The sequence below is a fragment of the Oryza sativa genome, chromosome 8 (genome assembly GCF_034140825.1).
Source record: "Oryza sativa Japonica Group chromosome 8, ASM3414082v1".
NCBI lineage: Eukaryota > Viridiplantae > Streptophyta > Magnoliopsida > Poales > Poaceae > Oryza > Oryza sativa.
In genome coordinates, this window is record NC_089042.1 from 27,724,151 (window position 1) to 27,739,503 (window position 15,353).

The 15,353-nt window shown below is 44.2% G+C and overlaps 3 protein-coding genes across 3 annotated transcripts; 2 read left to right on the forward strand and 1 right to left on the reverse strand.

The window, feature by feature from the left end:
- Window positions 1–5,941: 5,941 nt before the first annotated feature.
- LOC4346250 (uncharacterized) lies at window positions 5,942–6,770 on the forward strand. Its single transcript, XM_015793609.3, has one exon. It carries the CDS (start codon window positions 6,121–6,123, stop codon window positions 6,502–6,504), a length of 384 nt encoding a protein of 127 aa, XP_015649095.1. The 5' UTR covers window positions 5,942–6,120; the 3' UTR covers window positions 6,505–6,770.
- Window positions 6,771–8,955: 2,185 nt separating this feature from the next.
- LOC4346251 (uncharacterized) lies at window positions 8,956–9,711 on the forward strand. Its single transcript, XM_015793915.3, has one exon. It carries the CDS (start codon window positions 9,045–9,047, stop codon window positions 9,468–9,470), a length of 426 nt encoding a protein of 141 aa, XP_015649401.1. The 5' UTR covers window positions 8,956–9,044; the 3' UTR covers window positions 9,471–9,711.
- Window positions 9,712–11,385: 1,674 nt separating this feature from the next.
- Window positions 11,386–15,012, reverse strand: LOC4346252 (probable 26S proteasome non-ATPase regulatory subunit 3). Its single transcript, XM_015795267.3, has 8 exons — window positions 14,845–15,012; window positions 14,567–14,757; window positions 13,280–13,417; window positions 13,068–13,204; window positions 12,920–12,974; window positions 12,715–12,825; window positions 12,242–12,481; window positions 11,386–12,166 (listed from the first exon to the last, which is right to left on the reverse strand). Exons 1-8 carry the CDS (start codon window positions 14,918–14,920, stop codon window positions 11,654–11,656), a joined length of 1,461 nt encoding a protein of 486 aa, XP_015650753.1. The 5' UTR covers window positions 14,921–15,012; the 3' UTR covers window positions 11,386–11,653.
- Window positions 15,013–15,353: the final 341 nt, after the last annotated feature.

A 15,353-nucleotide genomic window follows, 5' to 3' on the forward strand; every position in this document is an offset into this window, starting at 1 on the left:
TTTTTCTTCTCATCTCTCTCTCACTTATGCATTTAATATATATATTTGTTTTGAAGGACGTATAAAGCTAGCTCTTATATAAAAACCAACACCCTGCTTTTTTTTTTCTCTCTCTCCTTCCGTAAGTTTATATTAAGCTTACTTGCTATTATCCTTGCGCGGAGGGGAGTGTGCCTGCCTGCCTGAAAAAAAGGCCTCCCACAAGCACATCATATTTTGGGTAAGGAACTAATTAAAACTGCTGTTGTAGTTCCCAGTTTTATTTATGTGCGTAGAGAACAATTAATTTTAATTGTTATGAAAACCGTTAGTAAATTTTTAGATAATGGAATATATTTTTAGCCTTTACTAAACGAGTTACAGCCAATTAGTATTATACAAATTCGCTTATTAGCATTTACACATAAAGAGTCAAAAAAACACACTATCTTAAAATAAAAACAAACAACCTAACAAGCACCAACACAATTAATGAATCCTATTAAAACTGTCATACATCTACGATTACGGTAGTAAAAGTGTTCCATTAAGGGCATGTTCAATGCGTACCCCTAGCCCGTGTCCCTGCTCACGCCGTCGGGGTTTGCCATCGAAGCCATCTCCCAGCAGAGGGCCGCGACCCCTCTGCAAGGGACGTGGCTCTACGAGCTCCTCGGCTGGGGGACCAAGCAAGAAGCCGCACTGGGTCGGCCGTGGCTAGGGGAGGAGCCTGTGGACACCGCTCTCTCCCCCTGTTTTCCCCCTTACCCTCGCCGGCTGCCAGAGAGAGAGAGAGAGAGGCGACGACGAGAGAAAGAGAGAGAGGCCATTGCTGCCCGAGTACCTACGTCTCCGCAGCCGGCGTCGCGCCCGTCACTGCCACCATCTCCTCCTCAATGCGGCGCGACCGGCGCCGCTCAAACCGGATCTGGCCGTGTGGGGGCCAGATCCGCCCAGGACGATGCTGAATCTGTCGCCTCCGGCCGGTGGCGGTGCAAGGCGGAGGAGCCGCCGCCGCCGCCCGAGTAAGACGACACCTCGCCGCCGCTGCCCTCGCCTTGCGCTCGCCGCCGAGGGAGAGGAAGAGAGAGAGAGAGAGAGAGAGGAGGGGCGAGCAGCGACGGCGACGAACGACGGGCGAAGGGAGAGGGGTGGAGTCGACGGCAACGAACGACAGGCGAAAGGAGAGAGGCGGAGTCGACGGTGGTGCGACAGCCCTCCTCATCGCCCTCGCCGACAAAGCTCTGGTAGCGGCGGCGGCGGTGGCTGGGGAGGACGAGGAGGGAGGCGACGACGGTGGCTGGGGAGGGCGAGGAGGGAGGCGGTGGCGGTGATTGGGGAGGGCGAGGAGGGAGGCGGCGGTGGTGGCTTGGGAGGGCGAGGAGATCGGCGACGCGCGAGAGATAGGGAGAGATTGGCGACACGTCGGTGAGCTAGGGGTGGAGGAGGGTAGTATAGGAAAATACCCACCGTGGGCTTTTTGGTTGGAACATCCATTGTGGGTTTAAGTATCTTGACCCAATTACCTCATATTTTGAAGAGTTCACCTAGTGTAGCTTTCATTGGGAGATGAGTGCCCCAAAAAGTATCCTTAATTAGTGAAGGTACTCTAGAAATGGCTTTGTTTGTACATGCCTTAACGTGACAGGGGGTTATATACTCCCTCCTTCCCATTTTATTTGACGCCGCAAGTCAAAAAAAAATTAGTGTCACAATGTTTGACGCCGTAAGCCAAATCAATTGAAGCATTCCGTCTTTGCCCCTGTCCTCCAACACCGTGGGAGATCGAGCATGGAGCTGGGATGCGCTTCCCTACGGCTGCATCCACAACTCCCTCATGCCGTCCCCTCCGGCTACTGCTTGCTATCGAAGAGGTGATGATGTCGCTGCTCGCCGACGATGGCCTCGTCCTCTGCCTCGGTGCCGTAAGTCGTCGCCGCCGCCGGCGGCGGCATGGCGGACGTCGAGGCCGGTGCCCGACGACGAACACCATATGGTGCTTGTGTAGAATACGATATGCACGAGAGAGGTAAGCAACTCAGATTGAGTGTTAATTCTATTGATGAATTTGTGTTTGAGGAATCAAAAGAATCGATTTCTGAGCCGTAATTGGAATTCAATCCTTGGTTGCAGTTGTGGATTTCGATTTCTGAGCCGTAATTGGAATACAGTCATTGGTTGTAGTTGTGGGTTTTTTATCTCTACCCTGCCAATGGTTTATGGTTCACATTTTCATGTGAGGACCGACTTTTTTCAAGATTAGGAGAAGCTGATTTCTGAATATTTCAGACCAGCACCCAGCAGCATCAAGTTCAGATCAGAACGCAGCAACAGCAGCACGAGCACCATTTCGGATCAGCAACAACAGCAATGCTATGGGTTCCTGCTCTTGTGTGGCGGCGACGGCGTGGGGAGACGACATGAAAGACAAAATCGAGACGACGAGCTGGAGGCCTCGTGCGGCATCAAGGCGGCGAGGCAGACGGCCGCCTCGTCGCCGAGCCGGCGGAGCAGCAGTATGTACTCCCTCCATTCCAAAATATTTGACGCCGTTGACTTTTTAAAAAATGTTTGACCGTTCGTCTTATTCAAAAAATTTAAATAATTATTAATTTTTTTCCTATCATTTAATTTATTATTAAATATACTTTTAAATATACTTTTATGTATACATATAGTTTTACACATTTCACAAAAATTTTTGAATAAGACGAATGGTCAAACATGTTTTAAAAAGGGAATACTAGATATGAACAAAGAAGGGCAAAATCGTAACTTCATTGCTTCCTTAATCCTGTTGAACTGGTCGGAAACGTCCAATAAAACGGGAAGGAGGGAGTATATTGTTCGTGCCGTGAACGTCATCAAAACTCGATCCATCCGTGAACGTGAAAGCTCTAGACAATGGAGATCGATCATAACAGAGAGTTTTGGCCAGCTTTATTCATGTTCACTGAGAACGTTTTCAGATCACTTTTGCTGAGATTCGTTGTTTGTTTTCTCGCAACTTGCAATCTATCCTGTATATACTGGACGAGCACTTCAGCACATCTCACATCTGCACATGCATCATGCATGTATTCTGTTCCATCGAACGTGACGACATCAACCTGATTTTTTCTTTTTCTTTCTTAGGCCGTGTTTAGTTCTCCCAAATTCCCAATTTTCTATCACATCACATCACATTGAAAACTTTCCTACACATATAAACTATCTTTTTTTCTCCAAACTACCATTTTTCTTCTAACTTCCTAACTTTTTCACCATCTAAACACAGGTTGCGTTTAGTTTCTGAAAAAAGTTAGAAATTTGAAGAAAGTTAGGAGTTTGAAAAAAAAAGTTAAAAGTTTATGTGTGTAGGAAAATTTTTGATTTGATATGATATGATGGAAAGTCGGGAATAAGGGAGAAAACTAAACACGGCCTTACTTATACCTTGAATTGTTGCAGAAAACTCCGTACTGCAAATGGCCAGAGCTAGATCGATCATCTGAGGATGTGTTTAGTTTTTGGATGTAAAGTTTTTGAAGTATACGGACATACATTTGAAACGTAGACTAATAACAAAATAAATTATAGATTCTGCCTGTAAACTGCGAGACGAATTTACTAAGCCTAATTAATTTGTCATTAGCAAATAGTTACTATAGCATCACATTGTCAAATCATGGCGTAATTAGGCTCAAAAGATTTGTCTCGCAATTTACATGCAAACTATACAATTGGTTTTTTTCTCGCATTTAATGCCCCATACATATGTCCAAACATTTGATGTGATGTTTTTGGCCAAAATTTTTTGGATCTAAATAAGGCCTGAATTAAAAATATTACCCTACGATCCATCGCTTTTTCTCGAAAAAGGGTCCAGCTTAGCTATAGTCAAGCCAAAACAACCAAACCGCGCTACCTGACAATGTTCGCAATGTTATGCATTGTACCATCCAATATAGGAGAAAAGAGGACCAAAGAAAAAAAAGAGAGAGACAGCAATGATACGTGCATTTGCTGAGAGCGGGAATGCCATCCAACACCAAAAAGTTAATTTGACAATGTTTGATATAAAACAGTTTGGTAGAGCCGTAGAGGTATATGTAGTGTAGGCATATATGCTGTTTGATTTTATATCTTACTACCGAATTTTTTGTACGGAGTGATCATGTATTCATGTGAAAAAGATTAGTACTATGTGATTGAGATGGTATAATGTTTGAAACTTTGGATCGCTATGGTTGAAGGTAACAACAAGCTAGCCAGACATGCCCAGAGAGTTGTCAGCATCATCAGGGTTAGATCGGAGCGGTCCAATCAAAATTCAGTGGCTTGTTTGGTTTGTTAGGGGTGTTTGGGAGAGAGGGGAACACCCCCTTACCATACCAAAATATTGACAATGCCAAATCATAGGTAAATTTTGGTAGTACCAAATACTTTGACAACTTATGTGTCTTATTGGTATATTTTGGTAGCAAATTAAACACTAGCCAAACTACTATTCAAAATGCCAATAATTTGGTAGGGCACGTTTTGGCATCAAACCAAAATGGCCTTCAGTGGCTTAAATCATACTAGTAGTACTCATGTGTGCGAAACAGTCCCTACCCAATATACGTGTGCTTACCAGAGTAATTAAGACCGCCATATACTACTCCATCATGTAGTATATATATATACTTAAAGACAGTCGTTACCGTGCGCTTCTACAGTACGGCATCGCATCTACACCCGATCGAGCGAGAGTAGCTAGAGTGCAAGGTGAAATCTAATAAATAGCGTATAGCAGGTTAGTAGGTATTATTGTGGACCTAAGTTCCAATAACGAAATTAAGAAAAATAACCATAAATTTATATTGTATATCAATATTAGCATCAAGTTTCACTTAAAAATTAAAATGTAAACTGCATGCTTAATTACTTCTACATTTAATAACATAAATATTATGAAATAGCATATAAATATATAAGAAAAAGAAGGCACACAGTGCTAAATTATTTTATCCATATGTGAATAACACTGTTTAGCATTATATATAGTGATTCAACAAAGTTAATAATGGGTTGCTATTAAGGTCGTGAAGCGCTATAGCAGACACTAAGTTTCAATACGCTAGATAAAGTCCACTACCTTGTAGCGGTAGCAGTAGAGGTTCGTTACCGCTATAGCAGCCGCTACGAATGCTATTTATCACCTTGCTAGAGTCATAATAATAGTCGTGGTTAAAATGGTAATGAGTACTAGATTTATGGAGAGTGGAGGTTTTGTGCTCCCGTAAAAATTTTAGACTTGTTAGATCATAAATGTAATCCATTGTTCAGATATTAATAAAGCTTCTCTCTCCTTAGACTAAAAATAATAATAATAACAGTCGTGGTTAATTAAGTCTCAAGTCACGCATAGCTTAACAATGGCGTGTGGCTGTTGGTGGTACGCTCGTGCATGCATTTGTGCCCCAGCACTGTCTTCGAAGGATCGATCATTCTAGAAGGATCATATGAATCGAATTTTAATTTATTAGACATTTAGTCAAAGGAACTAGCGTCAAATCACATCGAGACAACATGCGGGCTTTCTGACAGTGGCCTATCTCCATGGGGCCGGGCCGTGCCGACGTGTGAGCACAAGTAGTGTTGGGCCATGACAGGCCTCTCCGGCCCATTATCGAGAGCGCAGCCCGGCCCGGCCCGAAGCCGAGGAGCCACATTTCGTCCGCAGAAGATCCCCACCGTCCCGCGATCCTCGACTTGCGAGTTTGCGACGGCCATCCTCCGCGCGCGTGACACCAACGCCACCCACCCACGCGTCCGCCTCCCGTTGGCCCACCAACGCTCGCAGGCCGACATGTGGGCTCCACGTCACGGGCGTCCGGGCCCACGCGTCAGCGAGGCGTGGCACCGTGCGGCCCAAGTCGGTTTCCTCGCGGGTCCGCCTCGAAGGCGCTATATAAACCTCGGCCTTGGCTAATCCGGAGATATTTTTGCAAATCAACCCCGCAGCTCTACTGTTTTCCGCTTCCATCTTCTTCCTTTCTTCCCAACACCAACCGCATCATCATCCATCACCCATACGCGCGGCGGAGAGATCGTTCCATCGATCGATCGATCAGCTCGCGGCTGGATCGAGGCGAAGACGCATCAGATATTGATCAGATGGAGGTGGAGGAGATGAAGCCGGCCGGCGCCGGTGGGACGACGGTGGGCGACGGCTTCTTCACGGAGGCCGATCTGGCGGCGGCGGACCAGCTCGTGCAGCTCAGCGTCAGCGGCGGCGGGTGCGAGGACGATGGCTACGACTCCTCCTCGTCCACCACGCTGCAGTCGGTGAACAACGCCGAGGCGTCGGCGGCGATGGACGACGACGACGACATGGGGCTGGATAGGAGGGTCAGGAAGAGGTACCGCCACCTGTCGGAGCTCTACGCCGCCACGCTGCCGGTGAAGGAGAACCACGGCGGCGGCAAGCGGAAGAAGAGAGAGGAGGACATGGGGAAGAAGAAGCAGCCGCAGCCGCAGCCGCAGCCGCAGCCGCGCTAGAGGAATCGGGAACGCACGGATGGATGGACGGACCTATCTGTAAATATTTTCTTCTCGTAGGGTGTTTGCTTTCACTTTTTTTGGTTAATTTAGTTTTCTCCTTTTGCCACCTGCGCGTGGAATGGACCGAGAAAAAGAAGAATTTGTACAAAGTTTGAGTTTTGGTTTTCAAACAATCGATGACACGCAGCGATCGGTCGGCTTGCAAGAGGTTTTTTGTACACGCTGCCTGTGAAATGTATCGAATTTTTGTTTATTTTTTCGAATTGAATGCTTTGGTTGCTTGCTTCTGGAAGATTCCAGAGGTGGCTAGGCTATAGCTAGCCTAACGGGTGACGCCATCGTTTCGGCAGCCTGCAACCAAGCATGGCAAAGCTTGGTCGGCGCGCAAAAACATACGCTGTTATTCGCACCAAATTAAGACACGTATATGTGTAGAGATCGCTCGATCATATCGTGTCCCGGTAACAAAATTTAATTAGCTTTCAAAATCTCATATAAAATAGTATAGCAACTTTATTTACTTTAATTTATTTATCGATCACAACTAATTACTATTATCATGTCTTATTTAATTTCACTTTTAGCCAATCAGAAATATTTCTCAATTAGCTTTACCCTCTTTAGTTATGTTCGGATTTTGGGACAGAAGGGTTACATGTTTCAGATCGATTACTTAATGACCAATCAAGCTTCATGTACGTAACTAACTGATTTAGCTAGCTGCGTTGATCGGTCAAACGCACGCATACAGCTAAAATAAAATGTACTCTGACCGACAAAAAGGAGAACAAACGCCATCGTCGCTACAGATGTAAGAACTAACCACAGTTACATAATAATACTCAGGTTGAACAAGACTAGATCGTCAGCCTCCGTTCTAGTTCGGTTCTCTGTGTACACCATTGGTTGGATCGATCGAAAAAAGTTTGATCCGAACTGTCTAATTCACAGTAGAGATAAAAGAACAAGCCTGCAAAACTTTCAATATATCTATAATTATATTTGGATCATGGAAAAGAAAGTAAATCACAAAACTAAAAAAATACTCTAGTCAAACTATTGAAATTATTACAACAGATTTAAGACGATGTATCATTCACCAAAACTATCCCAAAATTTAAGTTTGGATATTAAAATCTTAGCACTATTGTTCTGATAGAGTTGTAAATATGTAGTTCTGCAATTGTCTGCTTAAATACATAATTTTATGCTAAAGTTTATACTATATTTGTAGTTCTAGAATATATAGTTAAATATGTAGCTTTTCAATAATATCTTTGGAACATAATGGGCTGTAATGCTGCTTTGCAGCCGGCTGCAGCAGTAGATGGGTTGTATATATAGTAAAGCAATATTAGCTGCCGCGATCGTATAGCCACATCAATCTCTCCCCAACACTCCAAATAATCTTGAGAGATGGGGCTGGGTGAATGTCATCATGTCTAAGCTAAGGTAGAGGGTGGATGATTGAGAATACATGAGACCGTGATATACTCTTTTCGTTCGAAAATAGATGTTATTTTAGAATTTAAAATTTGTTTCAAAATGCTTGTTACTTTGGAATTGTGCCTTTTTTCCATCCCACCCCTAAATACATAATTTGATAAAGAACGCTATAATAGTTCTTCTAAATATTAGTTTTTAACGGTAATTATATTAGGACAGAGATATACAAACTGGCTTGTGTACTGATCCATCCAATCACCTACATATATATGATACATACAACACGCAGCTACGCACGCATTAGCTGCCTGAAATTAAAGGTCTGAAATTAAAGGTCGCGAGAGGCCAACACAGTACAGGAACACTACACGCGTACCGACCATGTACAGACTTTAATTTACATTTCTCTCGACTTGTTGTGATTTAATTTAGCCGTGTGATTATTAACATAACACACCCCCTACCTGGATGGCTGGATACTACGGAGTATAAAGCAAAGCTAAGCTGGTACGTGCATGCAGTCTAGCTAAGCCCTGCAACTTTGACTTTTCTATGAATTAACCGGCGGCAACTAGGAGCCACGTGAGGTGCGCCGTGATGACGTGTCTCATGCCCACCTTTTAACTCTTTCTCCTCCTCCGTCAAATTACTCTAATCTCCCCCGCACAAAACCGAAATTACACACAACTCCTTCACTCCGTTAACCTAGTACTCCTAGCCATTTTCTCACATACCCCCCTGAGAGGAAAAATCGAGTCCAGCGCAGGCAGACTCATCACGGCCACGCAATTTCCCATCAGCTTTTGTTCCCAACCAAGAATCACATTTTTCACAAAACCCCCCGTACTTTTTCTGTTTTACACGCCTAGGCGAAGTCGGTTTCCGCCGAGTCACGCCGCACGCAGCAACCACATGACCGATTAACTCCCTTCTTCTTCCATCTTAACCCACACCCACACACAAAAATAAAAAATAATACTAATAAACCAACCAAAAAAAATCGAGGAAGAAATTAGAGAGAGAGAGAGAGAGCACACGAAATTAACCGGCGGCCAACCCATCCACGCCCCGCCGCCTCGATCCAATCAGCCATGGAGGGATCCCTAGCCCGGCGCCGGAAGCTACCGCCGCCGGCGGCGGAGGCGGAGGCGGAGGCGGACGGGGAGAGCCTGGTGATGTCTCTGTCGTCGTCGCCGAAGCAGCAGCAGCGGTTCACGGCGCTGGAGCTGGCGGCGGCGGAGCAGCTGATCCACCTGAGCGAGAGCAGCTCGTCCCCGCGGTCGTCGTCCTTCTCCTTCACCTCCGCCTCCGCCTCCGCCTCGTCGCCGCGCTCCGTGAGCAACGCGCCGCGGCGTGGGGGTGGCCTGGGCGAGGCGGACGACGAGGACGACGAGCAGGAGGTGGGCGGGAGGCCGCGGAGGAACCGGAGGCTCCGCCCGATCGCCGAGATCTACGCCGCCACGGCGCCGATCGGCGGCGGAAGGAAGGCCAAGGCCAAGGCCGCCGGCGTAGAGTAGTAGTAGCCGGCCGGGGAGGGACTTGTTTGTAAATATAAGTTATTTGCAGGGACTAGCTTGTTGAGTAAGTAATATTTAAGGGCGTGATTAGATTAATTGCTAGCGTAGCTTAGTTGTAAATTATGTTACTACTACTAGAGGTTTTGAGTTTAATCAATCAATCGTCCTACTATAAATATTATCATGTTTGTTTTCTTTACAAGAGGAATGAAAAACCTATATATAATAACTTTTTTGTTCATCATCGATCTTATCCTATATATGTAATTTGTATAGGACAAATAAATTAATCGATCAATGATCTAACACGTTGATCAATGCGATCCCCTGGACGATAACATCATGCAAGGGTTTGCATCTATCCATTCTGATGATAGCTAGCTAGCTTTTAATAATCAAACCGCACGCATATAATTAAGCACGTACTGTGTGCAAATCTTTGAAAGACTTTAATTCGGTCGGCATGGAGGGCAAATGTGAAACAGCGATTGATCGATCCATATTTGAGTTCATTGCTTAATTTTGTTGATCCAAATTAAGTGATCGATGGATGGGGTCAGGCTGGGAAACAAAAGGAAAGGAAAATATATAATGGATGAATGCATCGATATGATCGAGACCGAGATCTAGCTACACACCGCGCGATATGATCTATCTATCGACGCCCCTGGGAGCTTCAGCTTCTTCGGTGGTGTTTATCGTACGTGATTTTTTTGTGAACGTACGTGAGGACGATTATAGAGTGTACTGTAGCTAGCAGCTAGCTAATTCCGATGCATATATAATTGCATATATAGATCGAAATACGTAGTATGCGCGTGATCTCGCTGTGTCGCCTGGATCGGCGCTTTAATTTGGCTAGCTAATTACAAGGTGTTAATTAGTACTCCTACATGCATACACATTCATATACTGTCGGAATGTAATTAATTAATAAATCATGAGTATATAAATATACTCCTATATATATATACTAGCTTAGCTATATATACATGTTAAATCCTATAGATACTGTCATGTATCGTGTCCAGTCCAATGACGACCCACGCATGCATCCATGCAGTGACCGCACAATATATAAAACTGTAGGGAGTATATATACACAGAACTATGGAGGAGGAGACTACAAGGAAGGAGGAGATCATCATTAATTAGTTATTAGCGACCAGAAAAACTTTACAGCAAGCTAGGTATCTGCAGAATTATTATTATTTTTTGACTAAAGTATCTGCAGAATTTGAAGCCAACAACATGTTGTGATCGATCGACTGAGGTCGGGAATTATCTAGCTATCGATCTCTACGGTGCAGAGGCTGGCTGGGTGGGGAAGAATTAATAATACTTCTACGCAGCAATAGAAAGAAAAAGTCCAACCACACTGGCGTTCGATCGTATTCTAGCCACTTCTAGATGCTTCTCCATACTTCCTCGTCTCCAATTCCGGCCATCTGCTAGCTTGTATCGATCCCAATATACGCGAGCTTACCACCACCTTTGGGTGAGGCGGTGAGCTATTCTCCCCGGCCCATAAATAAACTCGCGCCGCCACCTGCTCCAGTGTAACGGAGAGAGTACTTCTTTGCATAAACCCTTTTTTTTTTTGGAACGTATCTTTGATAACCATGCATGGATTCAGCTAAACAGAACACAGTAATTAACATCTGCTTGAGTGACCTGCTCAACCATTCATTACAGCCACGGCAATTCACAGATTTGGGCAACACAAAATATTCTACTCCATCATGACTTCTCCTTAATATAGCTTTTAGGTTTCAACTAAAATTAACGTTCTTGGGTCACTTCCTGGAAGAAAAACCAAGAGACGCGCACGATCAAACATGACAAAATTACTACTACCACTACTACATAAGTACAGGATGCATAAAGCGCACGCGCACACATGAACCACAATACATGAATGAAGCAGCCGAATTTCGCATGGTACAAAAGAAATTCTCGAATCCATGATACAAGGTGAAGGTAAAAGTAAGTTATCCAACTAGACACATTTGGAGTCATAAATTTCTCATCGACATAAATTTCCGGCAGATGAAGCAAAGGGTTTTTGCATGACTCAAATATCATTTGTGAGTGGCATGTATAGGTGTGTTACGGTCTCTCAGATCAACCAACTCAACATTGCAATTTGGCAGCCCAAAGTGCCAAAGAAGTGGCCAGCCAGTCTAAAAATCATCGTCATCTTCCTCAGCCATGTGTTTTGCCAGCTCCTCCTCCTGTTGGAGCCTCTCACGGCGCTTCTCCGCACTTTCCTTTTCCTTGTGAGAGTTCGGGGGGAACCGCATTGCTTTCACAGCTTCATTGTGCATGTTGAGGCAAAATGCAATCCGAGAGTTGAATGCAATCTGTGGTTCATTTGTCGAGTAGACATCGCCAGTTTCTTTCGACACCATCCAGCCGTTGGCATGATCTATGGTGGCATCAATTGCGCCATCCCTTATTGCCTTGGCTACAATGCTCTCCGCATCAGCAACAGGATTATCAGAGTCGAGCCTTAGCTTCTTGGCAATATCAGCAAGGGAGATCCGTGAGTATGAAATGCTAATATTGCGCAGTCCGGTTCGAATAACATTGTGGCGCAATCTCACAATCAAATTGCGAGTCCTGTCAGCACTAAAAGTGCTCACAAATTTGTCGGCGACAGCCCTAAACAATTCAAGATCACCGATCCTGACAGCCTAGAGACCACAAATAAGTCAGTCTGAGTTTTCCACCTATGCAACACAGTATTTCAGGAAAGTCTAGTTACTTACATTTGTAAGCTCGAAGTAGGGTGTCAGTGCTTCCTTCATTCCCTTCTGCATGAACACAGTCCTCTCTGGAATCTCTCCGAGAAGTAGTCTCACTATAATAGCCCATTTGTTGCACTGAATACGAAAGCCACGAGCTGTAATGGGTGCCTTCCGAGCAGCTTGCAGAAGGCTTTCCTTAGCATCAGTGTACTCCAACTGAATTGTCCTGATTTTACCCAAGTAGAACAGGTATCGACAGAACTGCAATAAAAGGCACTTATTAGCATATGCCCAAGAGTCTGTCCTGTGAATTCAGTTGGCTGAAGGATGATCTCATACTTCAATAATCATAAAGCATTAACTAAAATGAAGGTGTCTTAACAACAACATGTAGAAACAAATTTAAGTGGAGTATGAAACTTCGCATGAGCAACATCCAAAACACAATAAATTCACAAGCTGTAGAGTAATAAATGGTGCAAGCAGATATATACTTGTTGATTGGAGTGGGCTTCAAAACGAGGAGCTTTTGACCTAAGTTTCTCTGCTTGATCATACAAATTATAATGGAGGTAATTGCGAAGAAGCAGGTTGAGCAAAGTTTCCTGCAATCAAGAAAACAGGTATATTTACACAGATTACAAGAATTAGATGACTTAAAGGTTAATAAATCAATGAGGATATAGAAACCAAAACTACCTGGCCAAGTTCATCGCGGTGAAGAGTTGCCATTCTGTGTAAGGCTAGCAGATTCCTGAAAAGAGAGTAAATGCAGGAAAAGTCGATAAACATGGTAGTAAGACACTGAATAGTGAGCAACTAAGCATTAAATAAGACCTTGACGTACCCACGGATTTCAGCAAGGCTGTTGGTGAGTTCATGCACATATGAGTAATAGAAGTACAGTCTAGATGCCAGAACATCAACAGTTCTCCTGTTCAAGTTTTTCAGACGAGCAATGCTTGCATTTGCACATGCTTTAGCCTAGAGACAGGTGAGAACTTTAAATTAGAATGTCTCACTGAGAGCAGAAGATAAAATCAGTAGTCTTAGACGTACATCGTCGTATTTCTTCTGGTCAATAAGAAAAATCAGGACAAGCAAATAGCAATATATTTCAATCTCAGGGAGGCCATGCTTGATCGAAATCTGAGTTGCTGGAGCTGCCATGTCAATGTCCATCTCAGTGTCATCTTCCTAAAAAGCAACAAATAAGGACATCAGACACCGTGCATATGATAACAGTATGTTTTACCTTACTCTCCTTATTATATCATTGTATACACAATGAAACAACAAAGTTAGGCTTCCAGGTCCTGAGCCCTAAATTACAAAACAAGTAGCAAAAACAGAAACTACGCCGACCATAGTGCAACAGCATATTATGTTCTTCATATAACAGAGTCATCACAAATGAAAAAAAAAAAAACAAGTAGAGTGCAGTATCTCATACTGGTAATCAATTTCTTGGGTATCATAGAGATACTGCTAAATAAGGCTTAACGTTACAGCTCTAGACTTCTAGGAATAGCTTTCTAATATGTTCTAAAAATAGATTTCAGCATAAACATGCAGAAATAACATAACGATAATGAACAACGTTGCAAATATACGATACATGAAAATATGATCTTTTTGAAAGTCGAAGTGCGCAGTGAAGGAGCTCACTTAACCTCTATTTGCAAGTGCTTCCTATCAAGAGATGAAAGAAAATGACCCATGCTATATGTTCAGCGATTTAGGTTGCTAATCATGGAATGACAGACACAGGCGATCCAAAACAGCCATGAGAAAGTCAAACACCACAGTGATAAATCAAATAACAAGCATCTATGAATTACATCAGTAGTACCAATGGAATAATTCCAGTTTTGATAACAACAAAAATAAGACCACACCCACCCAAAATTCCTGTTTACCAGTTAATTTAAAATTTTAACCATATGATTAGCTTATTTAAAGAAAGAATTCCAAAATAACTACAGAGCGGTTGATAATGCAGTGATGATAAATCAAATATCCACAGTTAGCATCACAGGTACCAAGGTTTGGAAATTCCAGTTTTGCCATAGAAAACCCAGATCCACACAGAATTACTGATCACTATGTTAAATTAAACCAACTCAATGCAAATATCTCAGTGCTGGAAATTTTGTCAGAGGTACCTACTTACCAACGGGAAACTTTCCAGAATCACACACATCATGCAAGCATGTCTAGTAAGTTTATCCATGCCAACAACTATATCTAAACACTGATAGTTTAGTTGCATCACATGGAATATTAAGTTGCTCTTACGCTGAGTTATACTAGTAACAGAAGAAGAACGCATGAGAAGTAATTCACCTTGGGGACGAGGGAGGTGAGGCGGGTGTAGGCCTCGGAGGAAGGCGGGAGCGCGAAGGCGAGGAAGGCGGAGACGTCGCGGGCGGCGAGGCGGCGGCGGAGGGCGACGGTGAGGCGGACGGCGCGGGAGATCCGGCGCACCTCCTTGGACAGCGAGCCGGCCTCGATCACCGAGGCGATCTCCTTCAGATCTGGGACGAACAGCGCGCAACCACATCAGAAACAAATCTGAGGAATTCCACCCGAGGGTTTCTGGGGGATGGGGGAGGACCGCTTACGGTGGAGGGCGGAGGCCGCCGGCGCCGCGGGAGGCGCCGCCTGCGGCTCGGAGTCGCTCATCTGCACGTCCGTCATCGCGGCGGCGGCGCTGGTTGGTTCGTGACTTCTGCCTCAAGAAGGTCGCTCCCCTTCCCTTCCGAGCTTGGGCTACCTCTCCTCTGCTTTTCGTTGTGTTTCCTGTATTTTCTTTGTTTTATATTTTGCTGGGCTGAGCTGGGCCGTCTGTGTGAGGGCCGTGTTGGTTTTAAACTGGGCTTGTTCATCCTAGACGGCTTAGGATTCAGGCCCATCGCTTCCTCCATACAGCATCGCTCGTTGCCAAAATTTAAAATCTTTTATTTAAAGTTTATTTTTCAGTATTGGCATCTAAATCACTAAGAACGTATAAATAAAAATCTTACCTATAAATATTATTATTTTGCTATTATCCGTACTTGGCTAAACGATAGGGGCCTCAGTTTGCTCTCCTACCTCTTCATGCAAGTGTCATTTTGTCTTATTTCATCAA

Coding starts and splice junctions, on each gene's coding strand:
- LOC4346250 (XM_015793609.3), top strand. CDS start 6,121: ATGGAGGTGGAGGAGATGAAGCCGGCCGGCGCCGGTGGGACGACGGTG.
- LOC4346251 (XM_015793915.3), top strand. CDS start 9,045: ATGGAGGGATCCCTAGCCCGGCGCCGGAAGCTACCGCCGCCGGCGGCG.
- LOC4346252 (XM_015795267.3), bottom strand. CDS start 14,920: ATGACGGACGTGCAGATGAGCGACTCCGAGCCGCAGGCGGCGCCTCCC. Junction 12,826..12,919: donor ACCGCGATGAACTTGGCCAG/GTAGTTTTGGTT, acceptor TCTTGATTGCAG/GAAACTTTGCTCAACCTGCT. Junction 12,167..12,241: donor CCTACTTCGAGCTTACAAAT/GTAAGTAACTAG, acceptor TGTGGTCTCTAG/GCTGTCAGGATCGGTGATCT.